The following is a 27,539-nucleotide window of genomic DNA, read 5'->3' on the forward strand; positions in this document are numbered from 1 at the left end:
TGGGTCATTTGCGTCTTGGGTCACTGATGACCTCGCGTGCGTTAGAGTTCAACTGTGGGCGTCACAGGGAATGAGGGAAGGTGCAGCTGACTCCTATCGTTTCATATCGCCAAATCATATCGTTTCATTGCAGCCCAGTATCACATGATTTGCGGTCCGGTACCGGTCCGCAGCCCAGTGGTTGGGGACCGCTGCTTTATTACAATTAGACAAATATCTCTCAAATTACAGTAATTATACAGTGGAAAGGAAAACAGCCAAGGAAACATGACTGAATACATCAATGATTTTGAAGACTGAAAGGGGACACTAGCAAAGCAGCAATGGCTGGAGTTTCTGGCGAAATTCAGAAGGCGTAGGATAGATTAATCCCAAACAAGAAATATTCTAACGGAAGGATGAGGCAATTGTAACTGACATGGGAAGTCAAAGAAAGTATAAAAGCAAAAGAGAGGGCACATAATTTCACTCAAATTAGTGGAAAGATAGAGGATTGGGAAGCTTTTAAAATTTTTTTTAAAATGAGAGAAAAGATGAAAGATGAAGATAAACTAGTCAATAATATTAAAGAGGATACCAAAATGTTTTCAGACATATAAAGAGGTAGTAATGGGGACAAAAAAAATTGGCAGACAAACTCAAGATTTCACTGTGGAAGACACAGTACCACAGTACACTGGGTACCAGGAGGTGGAATTCAGTGTATTTGCTATTACTAAGGAGAAGGTACTTGGGAAGTTGGAAGGTTTATAGATAGATAAGTCACCCGGACTACACCCCAAGGTTCTGAAAGAGGTAGCTGGACAGATTGTGGAGGCATTAGTAGTGATCTTTCAATAATAACTAGATTCTGAAATAATTCCAGATGACTGAAAAATTGCAAATGTCATTCCACTCTTTAAGAAGGGAGGGAGGCAAAAGACAGTAAATTATAGACTAGTTAGCCTGACTTCAGTGGTTGGGAAGATGTTGTAGTCCATCATTGAGCAAGAGCTTTCCGAGTACTTGGAGGCACATGATAAAATAGGCCAAAGTCAGCATGGTTTCCTTAAAGGGAAATCTTGCCTGACAAATCTCTTGGAATTCTTTGAGGAAATAACAGGCAGGATAGACAAAGGAAAGTCAGTGGATGTTGTTTACTTGAACTTTCAGAGGGCCTTTGAGAAAATGCCGCACGTGAGGCATCTAAACAAGATAAAAAGCACTTGGTATTACAAGAAGGATACGAGCATGGATAGAAGATTAGCTAACTAGCAGGAAACAAAGGGTGGGAACACAGGATGCCCTTTACGATTGCCTGCCTTTAACAAGTGGTGCTCAGCAGGGGTTGCTATTGGGACTGTTTCTTTTCACATTATATGCCAATGATTTGGATGACGGAATTGATGGCTTTGTAGACAGGTTTATGGACAATACATAGATAGGTGGTGGAGCAGGTAGTGTTGAGGGAGCAGGGAGTCTGCGGAAGGACGTGAACAAATTAGGAGAAGACAAATGCAATGTTACATTCTTTTCAAGAGGACTAGAATACAAAAATAAGGTGTAATGATGAGACATTACAAGACATTGGTCAGACTGCACTTGTACCATTGTGAGCAGTTTTAGGCCCTTCATCTGAGAAAGGATGCACTGGCATTGGAGAGGGTCCAGAGGAGTGTCATGTGAATAATCCTAGGAATGAGAGGGTTAATGCAGAAGAGGCTTTTGATGACTCTGGGCCTGTATTTGTTGGAATTTAAAAGAATTGAAATCTATTGAATATTTAAAGGGTTGGATGTAGCGAGGACATTTCCTGTGGGGGGGGGGTCAAGGATCAGAGGGCACAGCATCAGAAATGAAATACATCCCTTTCAAACAGACATGAGGAGGAATTTCTTTAGCCAGAGGGTGGTGAATCTGTGAAATTCATTGCCACATACAGCTGTGGAGGACAAGTTATTGGCTATATTAAAAGCAAAGGTTGATAAGTTCTTTATTAGTAAAGATTTCAAAGGCTACTGGAGCATCAAGGATCAAGTTCCAAGTTCAAGCTTAATTGTCATTCAACCCTACACATGAATACAGCCAACTCCTCTCCTGGGTGGTTGGATATGAGGGCCTGGTCTGCAAAAGAACCGAGGCAAAGCTGCTTCCCCGCCATCAGTCTCACCAATTAATCTGTGAACCAACTTGCAGTATTCTGCATTACCAATGTCCATCAGGGTCTTGCGATCACAATAAAAACATCCAAGGCAATCATTTTCACCATTTGATGGACTGCACAACAATGATATGCAACAAATCCAGGCCACAACACAACATGGTATGCAGTAAATTCCGCTCCATTGCTATTGGGCAACTCACTGATGGGGAAGACCTGCATTACTTGATGTTCTGAATATCTAGCACTGTCTTGGGATGGTAAACAAGGTAAAGGATGAATAATTACACCTTTGTAAACACTAAATACTCTGCAGATGCTGGGGTCAAAGCAACACTCACAACACGCTGGAGGAACTCAACAGGCCGGGCAGCATCTGTGGAAACGATCAGTCAATGTTTCGGGCTGGAACCCTTCATCAGGACCTCTAATTACACCTTTGGTTTGACCAGGGGAGGACGCTGTGACCATCTTATCATCTCAAAGGAAGAATGCGGTTGAGAAGGATGAAAAGGCGGAGAAGCCTCAAAGGGCTGAATAGCCTTTTGGCTCCTATATCTTATGGTCTATCAGATCAGCCTCAATCTCCCAATCTCACAGAATGCAGCCGTTCCTCAATTTAACCCTAGTGCTATTCTGCTAAGTCTGAAGCATAGCCACAGAAAAGCAAAATTATCTTTGATAATAACGTTAGCGAAACCAATAAAACATGGGATCCTTGAAAGAAAGGGGCGACACATTAAGCACAGACCAGAAGAAGAAGAAGAATAGAAGATTAGCTTTATTTGTCATGCAGGTTTTCGCAAATAACAACAGCAGAGCTTTTTAAGTTTAAGGGAAACCATAACAACTGCTTTACTGGCAACCAACCAGAGAACATAGAAGTGTGGTAATAAACTTTACATCATATCATCATGTCAGACCATCCTCTTCAAGTGAATCCCAACTCAGTGTCGGTGGTTGTCAATTATGCATATGTTTCCACCCATTACATTACCCTACACAGATGCCCCCCCCCCCCCGCCCCACACCACACCAGAATTCACCAAAACTGGAATCGTAAGCTTGTCTGGAGCTCGGGTCAGTAGGTGACTCTGGTTCATCCAGAGATGTGTTGACATGCTCATGGTCACATCATGGTAGCAGAATCCTCCAAATCTTGGTGGAGCAGTTTAAGGCAATCAACCTAAATAATTCAGATTTACTCTTCTTATCTATGATAAAAGTCTTTTCTCCTGTTGTTGCTGGTGTGCATCATGGCGGTCAAAAACAAACAGAGTGGAATGTAGGTCAAAAGGAACACAGGAGTGCTGTATGACATGATGGCAGGTAGAAATAGGGGCAAAGGAATTGAATTTACTGAGGAGGGAGGAACACTGTTGAGAAGCTGACCAGGCAGTCATGGCGTCAGGAATAAAATCACTTGGCATTCATAATGGCTGCCCATATACTAACCCAGCAGTGGACAACTGCAAGTCCTCTTTGCTCTAAGCCCCAGCAGGACCCATAGGAGATTATCATGCCAACACTCATCTGCCAGGGAAGCCCTCAGAGCAGCCTTTAAGGAGCAGTGAACTGCTGGTGATATGCTGCGATCTGATGTAGCCTAACGTAGAGGTTCTGGGCCATTGCAGCCCAGAGGTCTGACATGAATTGGGAACCACAGTCAGAGGAAATATCAGTGGGGTGCCAAACCGAGCAACCCAGGTACTGATAAACGCAGAAGCCACGTGTGTGGTCTTCACCGATGCTAGAGGGACAACCTCTGGCCAGCTGGTGGTATGGTCCACCATGGTAAGGAGGTGCAAGAAACCACAAGGGGCAGGGGGAAAGAGGACCAACCACGTCCAAATTGATATGGTCAAACCGTTGCTCAGGGATCTCAAAGGTGTTAAATGGTGCCCAAAAATGATGGCCAATTTTCTTCCACTGGCAGTCAACACAGGCTGCACCCCATCTGAGGCCGTGCCACACAAACTTTGGTGCACAGGAGAGTAACTTCAGTTTCCCCGAACTTAATGCCAGTCAGCTGCAGGCCCGTGAATGTTGTTCAGTCAGCTTGGACCTCTGGGTCAGCTGCCATGCTGGCATAGTTGACCCTAATGTATACGACCTCAACAGCTGGCCATGAGAGACAATCAGCCATGGAATTATTTTTCCCTTGATACGTTGAATATCAGTTGTATTATGATATGTTGGCCAGGTGGCATTGGTGTCATACAGACCAAGGGTCTGATATTTTGGCTATCCTGTGCTCGAGGGGTTTGTGGTCAATAAACACCATGAAATGGCGACCCTCTAGTAGAAAACAAAAATGACGGTCAGTCAGATAGAGCTCACGGTCAAACCTGCTGTAATTTCTTTCAGGGGGTGGAGCTGCTGGCTGAAGGCACCAAGCAGCTGTCACATGCCTCCAAACTGTTCATGCACAGCACCCACAGCATACTCTGAAGCGTCAGATTTAATGGCTATAGGAGTGTTAGGGCACAGGTGTGCCAGTAGAGTCGTGTTGGAAAGAGCTCATTTGGTGTCATCAGATGCTCTGGTCACGTCTGCTGACCATTCAAGCACATGATTAGGGGCACTGCCTTTAAAGACACTATACAAGGGGAGCACAAGTTCAGCAACTTGCAGAACGAAGTGGTGATAAAAATTCACCATTGCTAAAAACCCTGCGGGGTGGTGGGAAATCCATAATAGCGTCTACTTTTGAAGGGAGGGGTTTTGCTTCTTCTGCTGAGACGCAGAGGCCAAGAAAATCAATGGTTGACAACCGAAACTGGCATTTAGCAGGATTAATAATCAACCCATGTCGGCTTAAGTGCTCGAAAAGTGTGCAGAGATGTGAAAGTGTGTCATCCAGGCAAACGTAAAGAAAATCTAAGTCTTTTAATACAGAGTCCATCAGCCATTGGAAAGTCTGTGCTGCATTCTTCAGTCCAAATGCAATGTGCAGAAACTCAAGGAGGCCAAACAGGGTTATCACAGCCATTTTGGGAATGTCCGCCCAAGCACACAGGCCCCTGATGGTAGCCCCTAACTAAGCCAACTTTAAATTAACTTTCTAACTGTGCTGAAAAGTCTTAAATATGTAGGACTGGGTAACGATCGGGGGGGGTGGTGACCTCGTGAAGGCATTGGTAATCGCCACATGGGCAGCAACCACCATCGGACTTAGGGACCATATGGAAGGGGAAGCCCAGAGGCTATTTGACCTGTGCACAAGCCAAGAAAACTCAGCCTTCGTGGTTGCCGGCTCTTCTGGATCCAGTCCACGCACACGAGTACGGACTGGCGGGCCAGTTGTGGTAATGTGGTGCTCAACCTCATGCTTTGTGACTGTGGTGGAGAATGTGAGCTTGGTGAGGTTTGTGAATTTGCCCAATAGTCAAGTAAGTGCTTATGCAATGGTGCATGTGCTTGAGAGAGTCATTGTGGGGAACGAACTGGGGGAGCAGGGTAACGACCCAAAGTCCTTGACATCCACGAACCAACAGTTCTTAAGATCAACTAACAGTCCTTGAGCACACAGGAAATCTGTGCTGAGCAGAGGTCCAGCCACTTCAGCCAGGATGAAGTCCTATACGTAACACTACCCACTGAAACAGAGCATCACCCGTTGTGTCCTTTAAGTCTGGATCCTACTGCCATTGGCGGCTCCCAGTGAGGTTTCATCACTCTTTGCCTTCTGATCAATAGGTGATGCTGGCAGCACACTCATTTGAGCACCTGTGTTACACAAGAAGCCTCACCCAGAAAGGGTGCCCGTAATGAGCAGTAGATGACTCTGGCAGCTGGAACCTACAGTGTTCACAGACCTCTGATGTCCTGATGCACTAGCACAGTTGAAGCAGCAAGGCAGTTGGTACTTCCAAAGTGAAAGTGCTAAACACAGACTCGGCGCTGTTTTGCAGCAACAGGCATGCATATGTTGGAGGGCCTGCTGACCAGGCTTATTGAGACGGGAAAGGAGGAGGAATGATGCAACTCTGCCTGGCTGATGGTAGACTCTCAGCAACTTTAGCAAGCTCCTTACAGTCCTTCACTGGCACATTAGCGAAGGCAATGTGAACTTAAATATAAAACATAGAAGAGTACATGCAGCACAGGAACAGGCATTTGGCCAACAATGTTGTGCCGAATCAGCTAAAAAGCAAATCAAAAACATTCAAACACAAACCCCTCCTACCTACACCACGTCCATATCCCTCCATCATCCTTACATCCATGTGCAGATTCAAACATCTCTTAAAGCCTCTAATGTATTTGCCTCTACCACCATACCAGGTAGCACATTCCAGGCATCCACAACTCTGAGTAAAAAACTTACCTCTCACATCTCCTTTGAACCTACAATGCACGCCCTCTGGTAATAGACATTTCAACCCTGGAAAACAGATACTCTGTTCACTCTATCTATGCCTCTCATAATCTTATAAACGTCTATCTGATCTCCCCTCAGCCTCTGGCGCTCCAGAGAAAACAATCTACGTTTATCCAGCCTCTCGTGAAAACACACGTCCTCTAAACCAGGCAGCATCCTGGTAAGCCTCTTCTGCACCCTCTCCAAAGCCTCAACATCCGACAGTGGGGTGGCCAGAACTGTACGGAGTACTCCAGATGTGTCCTAACCAGAGTTGTTTTTTTTAAAAATGGCAACATAACCTCCTGACTTTGGAACTCAATGCCTCGACTAATAAAAGCAAGCATTCCATAAGCCTGCTTAACCACATTATAGAAACATAGAAACATAGAAAATAGGTGCAGGAGTAGGCCATTCGGCCCTTCGAGCCTGCACCGCCATTTATTATGATCATGGCTGATCATCCAACTCAGAACCCCGCCCCAGCCTTGCCGCCATACCCCCTGACCCCCGTAGCCACAAGGGCCATATCTAACTCCCTCTTAAATATAGCCAATGAACTGGCCTCAACTGTTTCCTGTGGCAGAGAATTCCACAGATTCACCACTCTCTGTGTGAAGAAGTTTTTCCTAATCTCGGTCCTAAAAGGCTTCCCCTCTATCCTCAAACTGTGGCCCCTCGTTCTGGACTTCCCCAACATCGGGAACAATCTTCCTGCATCTAGCCTGTCCAATCCCTTTAGGATCTTATACGTTTCAATCAGATCCCCCCTCAATCTTCTAAATTCCAACGAGTACAAGCCCAGTTCATCCAGTCTTTCTTCATATGAAAGTCCTGCCATCCCAGGAATCAATCTGGTGAACCTTCTTTGTACTCCCTCTATGGCAAAGATGTCTTTCCTCAGATTAGGGGACCAAAACTGCACACAATACTCCAGGTGTGGTCTCACCAAGGCCTTGTACAACTGCAGTAGTACCTCCCTGCTCCTGTACTCGAATCCTCTCGCTATAAATGCCAGCATACCATTCGCCTTTTTCACCGCCTGCTGTACCTGCATGCCCACTTTCAATGACTGGTGTATAATGACACCCAGGTCTCGTTGCAGCTCCCCTTTTCCTAATCGGCCACCATTCAGATAATAATCTGTTTTCCTATTTTTGCCACCAAAGTGGATAACTTCACATTTATCCACATTAAATTGCATCTGCCATGAATTTGCCCACTCACCCAACCTATCCAAGTCACCCTGCATCCTCTTAGCATCCTCCTCACTGCTAACACTGCCACCCAGCTTCGTGTCATCCGCAAACTTGGAGATGCTGCATTTAATTTCCTCATCCAAGTTATTAATATATATTGTAAACAACTGGGGTCCCAGCACTGAGCCTTGCGGTACCCCACTAGTCACCGCCTGCCATTCTGAAAAGGTCCCGTTTATTCCCACTCTTTGCTTCCTGTCTGCTAACCAATTCTCCACCCACACCAATACCTTACCCCCAATACCGTGTGCTTTAAGTTTGCACACTAATCTCCTGTGTGGGACCTTGTCAAAAGCCTTTTGAAAATCCAAATATACCACATCCACTGGTTCTCCCCTATCCACTCTACTAGTTACATCCTCAAAAAATTCTATGAGATTCGTCAGACATGATTTTCCTTTCACAAATCCATGCTGACTTTGTCCGATCATTTCACCGCTTTCCAAATGTGCTGTTATCACATCCTTGATAACTGACTCCAGCAGTTTCCCCACCACCGACGTTAGGCTAACCGGTCTATAATTCCCCAGTTTCTCTCTCCCTCTTTTTTTAAAAAGTGGAGTTACATTAGCCACCCTCCAATCCTCAGGAACTAGTCCAGAATCGACCTGTGTAGCCACTTTCAAGGAGCTATGAGCTTGGATCCCAAGATCTCTCTGCTCAGCAACATTGTTAATGACCTTGCCGTTAACAGTGCACTGTCTCTTTGCATTTGTCTGACTAAAGTGCAACATCTTACATTTATCTGGGTTAAACTCCATCTGCCATTTCTTAGTCTATATCTGCAATTAAAACCAAAAGATATAGGAGCAGAATTAAGCCATTCGGCCCATCGAGTCTGATCTGCCATTTTATCCTGGCTGATCCAACTTTCCTTTCAGACCCAATCTCCTGCCTTCTCCCCATATCCCTTCATGTCCTGACCAATCAACCTCTGCCTTAAATATATATAAAGACTTGGTCTCCACAGTTGCCCATTGCAACTGATCTACAAACGTTTGTATATCATGCTGTATTCTTTGCCAGTCTTCTACACTATCCACAACTCCACCAATGTTGTATTGCATTGAATTGCTGCTGTTAAGTTAACAAATTTCATGTCACATGTCGGTGATAATAAACCTGATTCTGATCTGCAAATTTACTAATCCACCCATCTACATTTTCATTCAGGTCATTTATATACAACACAAACATTAGAGTCCCACCATAGATCCCTGCGGAACTCCATTAATTACAGAACTCCAGCTCAGACGTCCCTTCAGCCACCACCCTCTGTCTTCTGTGTGCAAGCCAATTCAACGCAGACCCCATGCATCTTAATCTTTTGGATTAGCCTGCCATGAGGTACTTTGTCATATGCCTTACTAAAATCCATGTAGACAACATCCATGACCCTACCCTCATCAATCTCTCTCATCACCTTCTCAAAAACCACAACCAAGTTGGTAAGGCACAACCTGCCATGCACAAAGCCATGTTGGCTCTTCCTAATGAAGCCATGTGTTTCCAAATTCTCATATATCCTATCTCTCCAGAATTTTCTCCGGCAATCACTCATTCCTGCACCTCTCTCAACCAAGTTTCAGTAATGGCTATAACATCGTAGTTCCATGTACTGATCTATGCTCTGTTCATCACCCTTACCTATAATACTCGTAGCATTAAAATGTAAACACTTCAAACTATCTGACCCATCATACCAGTTATTTCGATTTTACCTTTCAATACTTTCTCTGACAACTAGTTTCCAGTCTGATCCTTCCTTTACAGACTTGGGGCTCCAGTTCCCAACCCCTGCAAAACTAGTTTAAACTCTCTTCAGCAGCATCAGAAGAACCTGAATTCCTGTCCCCTGCACCATCTCCACAGCCACTCATTCATCTGTGTTGTAGATAGATATACTTTATTGATCCCGAGGGAAATTGGGTTTCATTACAGCTGCACCAACCAAGAATAGAGCATAAATATAGCAATACAAAAACCACAAACAATCAAACAACAAAATGCAAACTATGCCAGATGGAAATAAGTTCAGGACCAGCCTAGGACCAGCCTATTGGCTCAGGGTGTCTGACCCTCCACGGGAGGAGCTGCAAAGTTCGATGGCCCCAGGCAGGAACAACCTCCCTTGACGCCCAGTGTTGTATCTCGGTGGAATACGGCCGGAGTCCAACAGCAAAAAGTTCAATATCCAGACTACAAACACGTTCCTCGATCATAATATGACCAGGATTGCACCATCCGTTGTTAACCAGAACAGTAAGCTCCCCAATCCTACCTGCACCAGCCTGTGGCACAGGGAGTAATCCAGGGGTTACTACCTTGGAGGTCCTCTCTTCAACATCTTTTATAACTCTATATACTCACTGCGTAGGACCTCTTCCCCTTTTCTGCCTATGTCACTGGTACCAACATGCACCACGACCTCTGGCTGTTCCCCCTCCCCTTGAGAATATCCTGCAGCTACTCCAATACATCCTGGATCCTAGCAACCCAGGAGGCAACACACCATCTTGGTGTCTCTTTTGTGGCCACAGGATCTCCTTTCTATCCCCCAACTATTGAGTCCCCTATAACTACCGCACTGCCTGACTTTACCCTTCCTTGTCAAGTCTCAGAGCTAGCCACAGTGCCAACAGCCTGACTGCTGCTGTTCTCCAAAGAGGTAAACTTGTAGAAGGGATTGGCCACAGGGGAACCCTGCAGTGACTTCTTAATCCCCTTGCCTCTCCCGGTGGTCACCCATCTTTTGCCTGAAGCCTGTACTCTGGATGTGACCATCTCTTCAAAAGTCTCATCTATAATCATCTTCAGCCTTCCAAATGATCCTGAGTACATCCAACTCCAGCTCCAACACCTGCTTCTAGAGCCGGTCAGTCACGCACTGAGACTGGGTGCACTTCCTGCAGATGTAGTCATCAGGAAAACCATCAGATATCCTGAATTCCCACACCTGACAGGAGCAGCATTCCATCTTGAATACTCTACACTAAAAAAAAAGTGAAAGGCTTACCTCTTCTTAACTGTGCCTTCTCCTCTTCATGCTGAAGCCTGCTAAGCCAAAGCCTTCACACTCTATCACTTGCATACTCCGACAATGGCTGCTCCGCTTGAGCCTACCCTCCTTTTATTTGCAATTGAATTTAGGCCTCTGATGCCAACACTTTCCGTGCCTGCTCAGCCCAAAAAGACCACCCCTGCTCAAATCTGGTCCTTTTATTTCTTTTTCTTTTTTTTCTCTCTCTCTCTCTCTCTGCCCCCCCCCGCCCCCCTCCTGACACCTGTGGGACTCTGACACTGACACTCATACCTCTCACACCTGAGCCACCAAAAAAAGATCGGCTTTACCCAAGTCTGCTGGTTTTATACCCGATCAAGCATTTGCTGCATAATGAGTTCGTTAAAAATCAAACAAGGATGGTGATTTCCCAGGCGAGACAGCATGTAGTCCATTAGTTCTGAAGGCCGAGCCACCTCCAGGCTGGGCAAGGACAACACTCAGAATCCGATAGTCCAAAAGTTTGTAATACATAGTTTTCAGCGTGCCATATTTTTCGCGTTCAGGTGGGTGTTCAAGCAGACTCGCCACTTGCGTTGCTGTGGAACTACTGAGCAATGCTATTATGAACTGGTGTCATCTGTGAAGATTTCTCACAGCGTGTACTGGGCTTTGGCTTGTACAAACCAAGTGACGGCATTTTGATCCCAAAACTCTGGCAGTTTCAACTTCTGCATTGGCTGACACATTGAATAACTGGAATTGTGCTAGAGCATTGGGGTCACCAATGTAGGTTTTCGCAAACAAAATGGCAAAGGCATTTTAAGTTTAAGGGAAACCATTACAACTCCTTTACTGCCAATCAAACACTGAACATAAAATCGGGGTTAAAAAAAACTTTATGTCATTACATCATTACATCAGACCAGCCTCTTAAAGTGAGCCCCAACACAATGTTGGTGATTGTGAATTATGCATATGTTTCCACACAATACATTACCCCACAGTTACCCTACAGTCACATGTACATCGAAACATCTGTCGCCATGCTTCTAGTGCCAACATAGCATGCCCACACTTATAAAATACTCAGTGAACACTTACCTGTCATAACCTACAAGTTTTGGGCCAAACGTTGGCCAATAAGTTTATTTTCAATAGCTTTTTCTCAGCCAACATGGATAAAATGGACCAAACAGACCCCTCCTGCACTGTACGTTCCCACAGTTCTGTGATTCCCATGTCTAATTGATTAGAAAAATCATACTCTTATGCAAAATGATTGCTATATTGTTGCTTCTATTAGAATAAAAAAAAGATCGCCTCTCTGAAAAAAATGGCTCTTCAGCTTTAAAAAATTTTAACCAATTTGTAGTTACAATCTGCCCAGCTTTGCAGCTGAAAGCAAAGAAACAAGGTACAATAAATGAGGTTTTCAAAATGCATAGCAAATTTGGTCCAGATGATTAACCAGCATAGGGAGTATATAATTATGTCTTTAATAGCACTTAATTTAGAATTTGAAAAAGTATGGCTTTTTTGTTGTAACTTGATATTCATAGACAAAACATGCTCTTTATCCCACAGAATACAGCTTTAACTTCAGAAACCTGGATTCTGGAAATCCCCTCCCCTTAACCTAACCTCCACACCTCAAAATCTACACCCTTGGCTAAACTTTTGGTTACCTTTTCTAAAAGCTGTGTAAATGATTGAGTCAGAATTTGTCTAATAACACACCTGGTGACATTTCACTTTTTCTCAATTACAGGTGCCCCCCGCTTTTCGAACATTCGCTTTATGAAACCTCACTGTTATGAAAGACCTACATTAGTTACCCGTTTTCGCTAACAGAAACTGTTTTCATTGTTACAAAAAAAGGCAGCGCACCCCGAGCAGCGGCTCCTCCTCCGGATTCGGAACTGCAATCTCGCTGGCATTGCTTAAACATGTGCCTGTGAGCAGCTATTTGCAAGATGAGTTCTAAGGTATCAGAAAAGCCTAAAAGAGCTCGTAAGGGTGTTACACTTAGTGTAAAACTAGACATAATTAAGCGTTTCGAATGTGGTGAACGAAGTAAGGACAAAGTGAGTTTGGCTTGTGGAAGTTGACGAAGATGATGTTGAAGAGGTTTTGGCATCCCATGACCAAGAGTTGATAGATGAAGAGCTGATGCAATTGGAAGAGGAAAGGATAACAATCAAAACTGAATGCAGTAGCGAACGGACCGAAAGTGAAGTCGTCCAGGAACTGAACGTGAAGCAACTGCATGTGATTTTCACTACAATGATTGCAGAAAAGTACGACTTTAATTTAGAATGGGTACGTCAGTTTAGGGCATAGTTGCAAGATGGTTTGAGTGCTTACAAAGAACTGTATGATAGAAAAATGCACGAGGCTAGCAGTCAAGCAAGCCTTCCACATCAGCCACAGCAGACGGCGAACCTCGACCTTCGACATCGAGGCAGGCAGACACAGAAGAAGATGACCTGCCTCCCTGATGGAAACAGATGACACCTCAGTGTCCCACCACCCCAACCCCCGAGCCGCGGACAGATACCGATTCGCAGAGAATGCAGCGGTAGCCGGTTCACGGAGAATGCAGCATTAGCCGGTTCACGGAGAATGCAGCGGTAGCCAGGTTGCACCCAGCACATCTTTGAGAAAAAAAAGCCGAAATAAACCAGCTAATTAATTAGGTGCCACCCAGCATGTAAATGTCGGCCCAGATCAGAGACGACTGCGTCACCTCTGATCTGGGCCGACGTTTACGTGCCAGGTGGCACCTAATTAATTAGCTTGTTCATTTTGGCTTTTTTCTTAAAGATGTGCTGGCTGCGTCCCAGCCACCGCTGTGCCCCTGCAGGCTTCGCAGATCGGTATCGGTTTGCTGCCCGGAGGTTGGGGATCACTGCACCACCCCAACCTCCAAGGACTCAGTCTAACACACCACCAGTGTGCTCTGTGCTGTCTTCCCAATTCCGGTAAGTGATACTACACTGTACATACATTATTTCTACTACTTTATATAGGCTGTGTATTTTTATGTGTTATTTGGTATGTTTTTTTTGGTATGATTTGGCAGCTTCATAGCTTAAAGGTTACTGGAGAGTGTTTCTGCCGAGAGCACTTGCGTGATATTTTTGCTACGGAGAACAGTGCAGGCAATGATTGTAGAGAAGTATTTCTACTTTATATAGGCTGTGTATTTATCATATCATTCCTGCTTTTACTATATGTTACTGTTATTTTAGGTTTTATGTGTTATTTGGCATGATTTGGTAGATTATTTTTGGGTCTGCGAACACTCACAAATTTTTCCCATATGAATAAATGGTAATTGCTTCTTTGCTTTACGACATTCCGGCTTACAAACCGTTTCATCGGAATGCTCTACCTTCGAATGGCGGGGGAAACCTGTACTTGTAGCATTGCGGGTGTGATTTTTCATCGGAAAGTACCTGATGTAACATGTAACACTGTTCTCAATCAGACAGTGCAGAAGCAAACAGAGTCACGTAATTGAATCTCTAATCATGCTGCTGTTAACCTAAGCCCCAATCTCATCTGTATTCTAATGTCAAATAATAAAATAGAAATCTCAACATACATTTTTGTTGCTTAAGTGATACAGAAGATCGAGATGTAGCTTTGAATTTATTTTACTAAATATTGGAGGGGATCTATAGTTTCTTGCTCTGGAATGAATAGTTTAGGACTTCATTTAAAATAATATGCGGCTTACCAGTGAAAAAGGGTGGCTTTTGGCTTCTTCCCGAATGTTAGTGAAAGGAGATTCCAGAATTAAGGCACCTGGAGGGGTATCTACAAATAAAAGGAGCCATGTTTTTCAAAACCAGAAACAGATAAACATCTTACAGTCTGACTACAACAGGTATCAAGTCACATAACATTTCACTGGTGTGGTACTAATCTGCAGAATGAAAAACATTGGGCATATTCAGATTTATTCAGCTTCAGATTTATTGATCACATTTACATCGAAGCACACAGTGAAACGTGTTGTTTGTGATAACAACCGACACACCTGAGAGTGTGCTCGGAGAACCACGTAACTGTCGCCACACATTCCAGCGCCAACATAGCATGCCCACGATGCTCAGCAGAACAACATAAAACATAACAAAACAGTTTCTGAAGCCATTATATCATTGAGACACATTCCTGTATTTGAATTATTTTTTTCTTTCTTGAACAAAGTCAGACCCTTGCACCAATCAGATGATCAAAGGCTGCTCACCATTTCACATTGGTCTATCTTCTTTGTCCCCCCACCCCCAAATATATCCCTTCTCCTATAAACTATCACCCTCTGCCTTATACCATTCAGTTTGATGTTCATCTCTGACACTGGTTGTCTGCTTGGAGTCAGACCATAACTGCAGTATCACTTCCCTTTTGAATTCTTACCACTTTTTGAAGATGCCACCTTCCATTTGCTTTTTGATTTGCTTTTCACACCCATACACAATGCTTTAATGAGTTATGTACACGGATCAAAATGCTTTGCTCTCTTTACAGTACCTCTCAACCACAAGGTCAAGGAGTTAGAAGCTTTAAAGAGTTATTTCTGGTCAGCAGCTTAATGAGGTTGAATTGCACTTGTGTTGTGTGATCAAATCTTCACATCCACGGAACAAACCGTAATTTGATAAAAAGCATGGAATTAATCAAACCCATTCCCTTCAATTTACCAGATGTGGAGGTTTGTTTTAATTCTCTTATGAAATGTAAGCAACACTTTTAAGGTCGGCACTTTGAAAAACTTCTGTAAATGCACAAGAGAGAGTATCCTGAATGGCTGCATCACGACCTGGTATGGAAACACCAATGGCCACGATTAGAAGAGCATACAAAAAAGTAACGGATACAGCCCAGTCATTCACAGGAAAAGCCCTCCCCACCATTGAGCACTGTCACAAGAAAGCAACATCCATCAACAAGACTTAAAAACAACAAAGTTAATGTCACAACATCCTGCAAAATCCCCACTTGTGTGGCATCAGGGGATACTTTAGCAAGAGAGGCTACTACCAAAGACTATGCCCTGTTGACAGAGGCCTCCTGCTCCTCCATCGTGTTTTCCTCCTACCTCCTCTGAGTAACTAAGTAAAAAATGGAGGGGTGCATATTGTGGGTCATTCAAATATGTAGAGCAATCCTGACATATGACAGCATGCCCTTCACAACTTGCTCCCTCCTCAAGCAATTTCTTTAAGACAGTTGACCGCCCCCTGTGTGGCACAAACAGTGCAGCAGCTTCTCCAATCTGAAAATGTAGGCAGAAAACTTCTCTCCTTCCTCCTGGAACATGTACCCAAACTTCATTCTAAGATTGGCTGCACTTCCAGCAGTACCAAAAGCATCTTCCAGAGCTTGCAGATAATTAACTGATGTGGCTAATGGATTTTCTGCTTTCAGGAACCTCACGATATCAGCCACAGCCCCTTAAGCTCTCTATCAGTCTCAGTTTTTTCATATTATCTGAGCACTGCCATTCATCTGGTAACTGAGATGTCTGCTCAGCTCAAGCCTCATATCCTCCTTCCCCATTGGGTGCGTGCTTGACCCCAGAGTAAACTCCCAGCCTACAATAACTTTGCTTCTCCACCGACATACTTCTACATTTATCAACCAGGGATGTAACAGCCAAAACAAGCTCAGAATTTAAATCAACAGCCGAAGGACTCATTAGACCCTTGACATCAGACAACTCCTTCCCCTCGTTCTGCAGAAACAAGAGCAACTTTTCTTTAAAGTCTCTGCCCTCAGCTACAGGAAACACAACTTTCAATTTGGCACCACATACACCACGCTCTTCTCTGAAAGTATGGAAGTCCCACGGTTCCTCCCCCACCACCCCCCACCCCCCCAGGAACCTAATGGTAACAGGCAGATCCACTCCCATCACATCATTGCTAGTCTGAACTAAAACCACCTCTGTACTTGTTGTGCTGTTCCACAATCGTAACTTTCGCTAATACCTCAACGTTACTTAAAACCCTAATCAACAATTCATCTGGGTTGCGGATATCCACCCCACTCAGAACACAACATTAGTTACGAGAAATCTCTTTGAATCACACCAACGCTTAATCCCTGTGGCATCCATAACCAAGTATCTTAATCACTTTCCCAGACAATAGTTTAACACAGGCTTAAACACAAACCCTCTTAATCAATTCTTCGGCAATCACACAGCATTCAACAAATTCAATCCAGGATGATAGCCCCCCGCAATGCAGCCCCTTTTAACTGGGCGTCTCTGGAAATGTAGCTGGTTAGCTCCTTGCTAAAAGCCATTGGACTCCACGGCGAGGAAGCCACCTTTCTCAGGCTCTGTAGGTCTAGGGTGTATATGACTTCGGTCCCGCCAAACCCATGAGGTTGGGATGTCCTGCCCACCCAAACCCCGGTTTGTGTGAATGCTGTGTGATTTACTGCACCCCCCCACTCCACGCACCCCCCGCAAACGCCATCTGCAAGAAATAACAGAGTGTACACTGCATACAATTATAAAGAAAGTATATTTAAGAATGTTAACCAAATAATAATTAAAGAGAAAAAAAAGGCCCATCATAACTAAATAGTCAAATGTGCACAAAGTTGGAGTTCAGATTGCAGTTGTCTTTAACTGGCGTGCTGGACCCTTGGTCTGTGTGAAAGTACACAGCACCTTCTGAATGTTGCCCAAAATCCATCTCGAACAAACGGGCTCTCCCACAGGAGTATTGGTCCTTCCTCTTTGAAGCCATTCATCTGCACAAAGCACCTTGTGCACCAGGAATGGCACCCTGAGCCATCTTCCCTCCTGTCTTCTCTCAGCTTCCGCCAAAAAGACCTCAACTCATACCAGTGTCTCTCACAAAAACCTCTCCACTCAGCATTTTCTAGAACCTTCTCCCAATTCCACCATCCTGATTGGCTGACACTACATTCCTGAATTGAACAAAGTCCATCTTCTCATTTCAAACCCAAACAGGCTGCTCTTACAGAACTGCTAAAAGAAATACCTACAGCGTAGCAATAAAAATCTTAATCAGGGCATTACAGGGGATTTATTGCTGTAATGCTGAAAGTACCAAGAATCAATTTAGTTTCATCATGAAAGTCAGAGGTCACTTGGACTTAAAGTCAATGAGTTAATTGAAGCAACTTACCTTTTTCACACAGCTGCCTTACAACATTTGTAGCAACACTGAAAAAGATGAGAAGTTGTATTTTACTTTTATCATCAGGCACAACATTGCTTAAGCAGAACACAACATCTTAACCCAGTTCTACTTCTATCTGTGCTTCAGGTGATGTGAGATGTGGGAAGATAAGCACAGATAGAAGTAGTACAAATAATAAATTAATCTTTTGTTAACCAATTTAGTGTATGAAGTTAGTTTTAGATAGCCTAAGGGTAAATTTAACAATTATTAAATACTTACCCAATCCAATAGATGATCCTGTACCATGAACGACAAGTTCCAGTGGCTAAAAATATTAGCTAAGTTTAATTGTATCTGAAACTATGATGCTTAAACATCTCAATACTTAATGTAATAGAATCTTTGTCAAAAGCTCAAATGGTAGAGATGAGAATATTTATCTTCCCTTGTCCCCTCTCTCATTCATTTCCTAATTAGCAGTGCCTTTCTCAATTCTTTTACAGTGCAGGATGCATTTCTCACCTTCCCCACCACCAAAACCTCCACCTTCTCCATTACTATTAGCAAAAACAGCACTGACTACATTGTTGACAATGAAGCCAGTCAGTTTCCTGAAATGCACCATGCCAAAAAAGACTTAATCTTTTAAAGTTATGAGGCCACAAACAAAATTGTAATATTGTGTAATGTTTGTGACAATTAAACAATTAACGTAATGGATAATTCCATTCTTGATGATCCTTCACTACAACCTCCCAAGATCACTGCAAAATAACCTACAACAGTGTTAAGTAATTTAGTTCATTTTTCATGATATCAAAAATCAGCTGAGCACACTAGTTACACTGAAACCTTTGGGTCTGATGTCGGCTCAGGAGTGAACATTCAAGATTCAAGATTGTTTATTGTCATTCTTCAGTATATGAATGTAAAAAAGAACAAAAGGATTGTTACTCTGGATTTGATGCAGCATAAAACAACACAATATGCATAAAGAACACAGTAAAAATAAAAAGTAAGAAATATAAATATAAAAGCAATCTTATAAAACATATGTACAAGTAACTGTTCTTTACATATAATAGTTCAGGCCTCATTTATGATTCCATTTGATTCCACTCCAACCTTATTACAGCCTCAGATTTTCAGAGGTCGGTTGAGGGATTGTCTTGGACTCCAAGGTAACACTGACCCTTGATAAAATTGAAGTCTATGGGAATTAAGGCAAGACCCTCAACAACCTTGAATCACACCTACAAGGAAAGGCATTATTGCAGACCAATCAATCATCCAAGTCTAGGTGACTATTTAAAGAGGTCCTACACTCAGGCACCTTCAGTTGCTCCCTCTGTACTCAGCTCTTTATCCTAGAGGCACAAGTGGGGATGCAACATACATGTTACTTCGCAATTATCAGAGCAAGTCTAAATGTGATCCATTTCCTGCTCTGTAAAGTCCCAAATTGCCTCATTATAGAAGGAATTATGAATGGACTGGTATATGCAGTTGTCAGCAGGCATCCCCACTTGTGCCTGTAGGATAAAGAGCTGAGTATAGAGGAAGCAACTGAAGGTGCCTGAGTGTAGGACCTCCTTGAATAGTCACCTAGGCTAACCATCTCCCTTGGCGTATGACATCATGACTGTTGTTGAATCCCATATTATTAGCATCCTGGACATGATCATTGACTAGACACTTCACTAAATCAGTCAAATAAAATACTGCCTCTGCAGGCATAGTTCAGAGGTTGGGTACTGTGAACCCAGCGGCTCCTCAAAGCCACCTCAGAATATCAAAAGCAGAAAATGTCATGCAGCATAGTTGCCTGGATGTGTGCAGTTCGTGCAGCAATGGTAGCTTGTTCAGGACAAACCAACTGAGGCAAAGCAGCTGATATACCTTCTATTACCTATATGTTATGACTGCACCAACTACAGATATACAGCAATTCACCTCCTAAAACCAGGCCCTTTGCTCTAAGGTCAAGTATAGCAGAACACAGGAATACCATCATCTGCAAGTCCTTCCAAGTCCCAGACCACAGTCTTGTGCCCTTTCGTTCACTGTTGCTAAGCCAAAACTTTAGAAGTACCTACTAACACACATCAAAGTTGCTGGTGAACGCAGCAGGCCAGGCAGCATCTCTAGGAAGAGGTACAGTCGACGTTTCAGGCTGAGACCCTTCGTCAGTACCTACTAACTTTGTAGGAAGGACTTGCAGTGGTTCGAGGAATGGCTCAGAACAGTAGCTTTCTCAGGACAACTAGGAGTAGACATTAAGTCACTATAGTAGACATTAAGACATTAAGCACTATAGCACAGAAACAGTCCTTATGGCCCATCTAGACTGTGCTGAGCTATTAATCTGTCTAGTCCCATCGACTTGCACATGGAGCATAGCCCTCCATACCCTTCCCATCAATGGGACTCTCAACATTTTTCTTAAATGTTAAAATCAAACCTGCATCCACTTCTTCCACTGATCGAAACTTTCACTACCCCTTTTCCTGCAGGTAAGTGACCAGAACTGCACACAATACTCCAAATTAGGCCTCATCAACATCTTATACTGTATAGTTTTAACATAACATCCCAACTCCAATACTCAATATTTCCATTTTTGACAGCCAATGTGCCAAAAGCTCTCTTTTCAACCTTATCTACCTCTGACACTACTTCCAAGGAATTATGGATCTGTATTTCCAAATCCCAGTTCTACCACACTCCTCGGTACCCTACCATTCACCCTGCAAGTCCTACCTTGGTTTTTTCTCCCAAAGTCTAACACCTCATACTTCTCTGCATTAAATTCCATCTGATATTTTTTAGTCCATTTTTCCAGCTGGCCCAGATCCTGCTGGAAGCTTTGATGTCTTCCTTGTTGTCCACTACACCCTCAACTTCCGCAAATTTGTTATTTCAGTTTACCACATTATCATCCAGATTGTTGATATAGATGACAATCAATAACACTCAGCACCGATCCCTGTGGCACACCACTGGTCACAGACCTCCAGTCAGAGAGGCAACCATCCAAAACCACTCTCTGGCTTCTCCCACCAAGCCAGTGTCTAATCCAATTTACTACCTCATCTTGAATTCCATGTGACTGAACCTTCTTGACCACCTTCCCATGCGGGACCCTGTCAAAGGCCTTGCTCATGCTGCCTTGCCTTCATCAACTTCCCTGGTAATTTCCTCAAAAAAACTCTAAGATTGGTTATACACGACCTACCATGTGCAGAAGACACGTTGATCATCTCTAATCAGTCCATGTCTATCCAAATACTTATCTATCCAGTCCCTTAGAATACCTTCCAATAACTTTTCCATTACTGATGTCGGGCTCACTGGCCTATAATTTCCAGGCTTATTCTTACAGCCTTTCTTAAACAATGAAACAATAGCTACCTTCTAATCCTCCAGCACCTCACTTGTGGCTAAGGACATTTTAAATATCTCTGCTAGTGCCCCTGCAATTTCTGCATTAGCCTCCCACAGAGTTTAAAAAAATACCTTGTCAGGCCCTGGCAATTTCTTCACCCTAATTTTCCTCAAGACAGAAAACACCTCCTCACCTGTAATCTGTATATAGTCCATGACCTTACAGCTGCTGCTTGTGTCATTTCCAAAGACTCTGTGTCTGTTCCGGAGCAAATACACATGCAAAAAATCTATTTAAGATCTCCCCATCTCTTTCAGTTCCATGCATAGATGGCCACTCTAATCTTCCAGAGGATTAACTGTGTCCCTTGCTGTCCTTTTGTTCTTAATACATCTATAGAAGTCTTTGAGATTCTCCTTCACCTTGTCTGCAAGAATACCTCATACTTTCTTTTTGCCCTCCTGATTTCATCCTTAAGTGTTCTATTGCACTTTTATACCACTTAAGTACCTCATTTGCTCCTTCCTGCCTATATTTGCTGGGTATCTCCTTTTCTTAACCAGGGCCTCAATATCTATTGAAAATCAGTGTTCCCTAAACATGTTATTGCATTTTCTCCTGACAGGAACATATAAACTCTACAGTCAAAATTTCACTTTTGAAGGCCTCCCACTTACCAAGTACACCTTTTGCCAGAAAACAACCTGCCCCAATCCACACTTGCCAGATCCTTTCTGATACCATCAAACTTGGCCTTTCTCTAATTTAGAATCTCAATCTGAGAACCAGAACTATCCTTCTCCATAATTATCTTGAAATTAAAAGCATTACAATTACTAGATTACAAATCCTCTCCTATCATTTCAGATCTCCCCCTCCCACCTTCAAATCTCTTACAATCTCTTCTTTCAGTTAGTCCTGACGAAGGGTTTCGGACCGAAACGTCGACTGTACCTCTTCCTATAGATGCTGCCTGGCCTGCTGCTTTCACCAGCATTTTTTGTGTGTGTTGCTTGAATTTCCAGCATCTGCAGAATTCCTCGTGTTTGTGTTTTTACTATTACTAGATGCAAGTGTTTCCCTACACAATCTTCTGTCACCTGCCCTGTCCCATTCCCTAATAGGAGATCTAGTATTGCACTCTTCCGAGTTGGGACCTCTATGTACTGATCAAGGAAAATTTCCTGAACACATTTTTTTCAAATTCTTTCCCCATCCAGCCTTTTTACTGTATGTGGAAAATTAAAATCACCTATCACAACCTTATATTTCTTGTTCCTCTAAATCTTTTGAATGGTCTGTAATATAATCCCATTAATATGGTCATCCTTTTCTTATTCCTCAGTTCCACCCATGTAGCCAGTGTAGACAAGCTCTCCAGTCTATTCTATCTGAGCACTGCCGTGACATTTTCCCTCTTGGCATCCCTTCCCCTTTAATCCTTCCTTCTCTATCATGTTTAAAACAACAGAACCCTGGAACATGGAGCTGCCAGTCCTGTCCCTCCTGCAGCCATCTCACTAATAGCTAGAGAATGAGAAAAGTAGCACAGAAACAGCTCGTAGAGGGCCTGGCGAGGATCAACCAGAGCCAACTACTCGCAAAGTATAAAGTGGGTGCTACCAGTTCACACTGTACTAAAGAACCCTGAAAATGTGTAAAATCAACAGCCAGTAGGATAGATGAGATAGCCAACTCCTACATCTGGAAATGGCAGGGGCTGCCTCGGTGTTTCTCAGACACTAGCCCCTTCGGGAAAAGCATCTTGCAGCTAATGTTCCCTTTAAATTGTAATAACCAGTGTGTGCAAAAGTCTTGTACTGTGCAATTTTTTGCCCGGTGACAACATGTACGCACTGAATTTTTAAATGGAAGCAAACCTGAAGCTACTCTAAAGATAATAAACTACCAAGTCCAATTTGTTGTTCATTGTTTAAAAGAAATAAAATAACTGTCAATAAGAACTTTGATTTGATTATTTTTGGTCACGTTCATCTGCACTCTCACAAAATATTTGTAGCAGGCCTGTAGCAGGTAATAAAGGATCTTCTCACCAGAGCTTTTGCATGCCGTCCATATGTGACTTGTTTGCTAAATGACACTTTAAAAAGTCAAATTTCCAAATATCACTCCACTTCTTCCCACTTGCAAATTCTCCAGCAACTTTTGCGTCGCAATAATACACACAGTTAACACCAGTTTCAGTATTGTACTTAAATATTTCTTGTAGGTGCTGTGACGAGAATACACATAAAATTAAGATGTTTGCTGGCCTGGGTTAGCATCAGTGGCATCAGCAGTTGGTCTGCCACCTGTCCTCAGGGGAAGGAGAGATAAGGAACAATGAAGCAGCATCTGGAGATGTGTAATGAAGGGACGGGAGAGAGAGCTGTCTGGAGCGGCTCCCCCCTTTGAACCCTGAACTGTTTGAAGTAATGGACAGGCGATCTGGAGATGTGTAATGAAGGGACAGGAGAGAGAGCTGTCTGGAGCGGCTCCCCCTTTGAACCCTGAACTGTTTGAAGTGATGGACAGGCGATACCCCAGCAGAGGGATAAAAAGGGACAGGTTCGCTAAGGCAGCACACACACGACACCCGAGGTAACGAGACCCTGGAAGCGGTGCGCCTCTCACGAGTCGGTGGGAAGTATCGGATCTTAAACGCACAGGGTGGAAAGGTACGATCAGCGGGAACCCGGTGTGTGTCCACCCTCGCTTGGATGCCGGGTTCACTGCAGAGGATCGACCGCATCTGGAGGAGGGGTCACAGTCGGTGACCTCAGGTGACATCACAAAGGACCCGCTTGAAAGCTGCTTGTGAGCAATATAGCCGGTCTGTGAGTGGAAGCCGTTCTGAATGATCAGTTGTTCCCGTTCTCTCTCTCTCCCTCCCCCCACATTGTCCATCGCCATGGCAACGATTACTGCGAACTGAACTATTAAATCGAACTGGACTTTTGTGTCACTTTGAAATTGGTCATTTACCCCTAGACAACGATAGAGCTTGATTGATGCTGTTATCTTAATTCTGTGCACATGTGTGTTTATCATTGCTGAACTGTTGCATTTATTATCCTTTCGATTACTGTGTTGTTTGTTTCTTTAATAAAACTTTCTTAGTTCTAGTAATCCAGACTCCAACTGAGTGATCCATTTCTGCAGGTTTGGCAACCCAGTTACGGGGTACGTAACAGTGCATATTCCTGACCTCATGAGCTTTTGGTGTAGCAGTTTCTACTATTTCATTAAGCCATTCTGCTTTAAATGAACTAGCAGTTCTTTTGTGCTTCACGCCCTTTGTTTCTTTGGAATTCAAAATACTGAATCAATAATTTCTTCAATAAAAACAGTATAAATAAGCCAGTTCTAAAATCTACAGACAAATCATCGCAAACTCCACATTGTCAACACAGTCTGCATCAGAAACCGGAAAAGGAATTGTGATTGTGCACGATCGTGAAATATACTTAACATGCCAACAAGGTAGAGGGTGAGAACCTTTTGCGTACAGTTAACATTCCTTTGTGCACTTGTAGCAAAAGATGCGTGCGTACACACACACCCACACATTAGAGGAAACATTGGTTGCAGCTGCCACTGTGATCCATGAGCTTGAGGTACAAGCAGGAGAAAACCCAACTGGTTGTTGAGCTGAGGGAGTCCACTGACTCACTGGTGAGGAGTGCCAATGCCTCAATTCGTACCAGCCGTAAATTGAGAGTTCAAGCTGAAGTAGACCAGGCCATCAGCAAGCTGCAGCACCAAAAGGATATCGGCAGAATCCAGGCTGGACAAGCAGGACTTGGCTGGGGGAAGGCAGCATGTTTCTGGTCCAAGGCCTCAAAGAAAGCGAGGGAAGCCATGGTAGTGGAGGATGTGATAAAGACAGAGCAGGAGCGGTACAGGATGAAGGCAGTGGCACAGGGCTGTCAGGGAAGCTGGACAACATGGAAGGGCACCATCAACAGGTCATTCAGCTGGCCTGACCTGTAGAATATCCCACAAGCCAGACTCAGCTTTCTCATCAGGGCAACCTATGACATCTTGCCACCAGTGGTTCAGCAGTGAGGATAGCTGCGCCCTGTGTGATACCACCAATGCCAACCTCCAACACATCCTGACAGGATGCCAGACTATGCTGTGATGGTGGCAGAACCAAGTCCTAAAGTAGCTGGCAGAGATCCTAGAGACCTGCAGGCAGGATGCGAGAAGCAGCCTTTCCCAAGTGGGACAACAGCTCATCGCATTTGTTACGGCTGGTAAAAGCACTGAGTGCACCTGCCCAAGAGCTGCTTCAGGACTCCTCTCCACAGGCAAGGAATGGAACATCAGGGCAGATCTTGGCAGACAGCTAGAGTTCCTACGGAAATCACATCTCTCTGCCCAGATATAGAACTGTGGTCCACAGCTGTCAAGACAGTCCTCCTCGTTAAGTTGGCCATCCCATGGGACGAAGGAGTGGAGGCTGCCCACAGGTGGAAGAGGCTGAAGTACCCTGACCTGGCAGCTGAGTGTAAGGGTGCTGGGTGGAGGACTATCATCTACCCTGTAAAGGGAGGATGCCAGGGCTGTCAGCGCATCAATAAGGTTACTCCGTGATATGGCAGTGAGGTTCAGGAGGGCCACCAGACAGTTGGCTGAAGAGGTAGAAAAGAGTCGTCCCTACCACAGCTCCACCATCAGATGTACCAGAGCCAAGGGAGCAAAACATCAATGAGCGGTGGTCTCCAGCTGATGGCCTCAGGCTGACTGAAGGGCACTTTTAGATGTTTGGCAGGCAAGAATACCAAGCAGGAAACATCTTTCTGTAAATCTCATTAAATGTCATAATTCCATTTGCTGATCCATGCCTCAAGCCCATTTGGCTTTCCTACAATGCTCCTGGCATTGAAATACACTATTCAGAACATTAGTCTCACCATGCTCAATCTTTCCACTCCTGACTTTGTATGTAGGCTTAACAACATCTTTTCCCACAAGCACTTCACTATCTGGTTTGGCCCTCTAGTTCCTACACCCCTGCAACATTAGTCTAAAGAGAGCCCAATGATCCAAAAATCTGAAGCCCTCCCTACTGCACCATCTCCATAGCCATCAGTTAAACTGTATTACTTTCCTATTTCTGGCTTCATTAGCATGTGGCATGGGTAGCAATTCTGGGACCACAATCCTGGAGGTCTCGTCCTTTAACTTAGCACATAACTCCCTGAACTCATTTTGCAGCACCTCGTCATCTTTCTTTCCCATGTCCTTGGTACCGATGTAGACTACAGCCTACGGCTTTTCACTCTCCCACTTAAAAATGCTGTGAACTCAATCCGAGATGTCCCCAATCCTGGCACAGATTATCCGAGAATCTGTTCTCCTAACCATTGAATCTCCTATCATTAGAGCTCACCTCTTCTCCATCATTTTCTTCTGAGCTATAAATCCGGACTCAGTGCTAGAGACTCAACAGCTGTAGCTTTCCTCTGCTTGGTCATCCTACTCCCCAACAGTATTAAACCCTGTTGATGAAGGGAGCAGCCACAGGATATCTGCACTAGCTGCCTATCTCATTTCCCTCTCCTGATGGTCACTCAGTTACCTGTGTCTTGCACCTTGGGTGTAACTATCTCCCTGTATGCCCTGTCGATCAACCCCTCAGGTTTCCGAATGATCCAGAGATCATCCAATTCTTTAACAGTCTGAAAGAAGCTGCAGTTGGATGCACTTCTTGCAGGTTTAATTGCCAATGAAACTGGAGGTCTCCCTGCCTTCTCACATCCCACAAGAGGAGCATTCCACTATACTGTCTGGCATCCCCACTGTTCTAACTGTGCAATGAGAAAGAAAGAAAGAAAAATTAAATTAAAAATTCTTCCTACAGCCTTCGACTCTCCTCACCAAAGCTTTTGTGAGCTAAAGCCTAAACTCACCTCTCCAACACACTATGGCCACTCTGCTTAATCTAATTTCTTTTTATTGGCCCTTGCCAAGTGCCTCATTATGCATAAATGTTGCTGTTGTTGGCAAAACCCACATCTGATACTGTCCAATTTACTGAATAGGCACATTCTGTCCAATTTACTAATCTTTTTGAAGAAACCATCCTCAAGATTCTACAAATCAAAGGACAAAGGTGTTTAGTTGTAGATGTAGAATAATCATAGAACACTACAGCACAGAAACAGGCCCTTTGGCCCATCCATCCATTCTGAACTATTAATCTGC

General features: G+C 43.9%; 1 protein-coding gene across 4 annotated transcripts in view; it reads right to left on the reverse strand.

Annotated features, from left to right (window-relative positions):
• The window catches only part of abhd12 (abhydrolase domain containing 12, lysophospholipase), a 164,491-nt gene that overhangs the window by 29,601 nt on the left and 107,351 nt on the right, over positions 1–27,539 (reverse strand). For all 4 annotated transcript variants that reach the window (XM_063056340.1, XM_063056339.1, XM_063056341.1 and 1 more), the window contains 2 exons: positions 17,945–17,982; positions 14,509–14,588 (listed from right to left, as the gene is read on the reverse strand). In XM_063056340.1, coding sequence (XP_062912410.1) covers positions 14,509–14,588; positions 17,945–17,982 — 118 coding nt within the window. The remainder of the gene's footprint in view (positions 1–14,508; positions 14,589–17,944; positions 17,983–27,539) is intronic.

Source organism: Mobula hypostoma, chromosome 8 (genome assembly GCF_963921235.1).
Source record: "Mobula hypostoma chromosome 8, sMobHyp1.1, whole genome shotgun sequence".
Lineage (NCBI taxonomy): Eukaryota > Metazoa > Chordata > Chondrichthyes > Myliobatiformes > Myliobatidae > Mobula > Mobula hypostoma.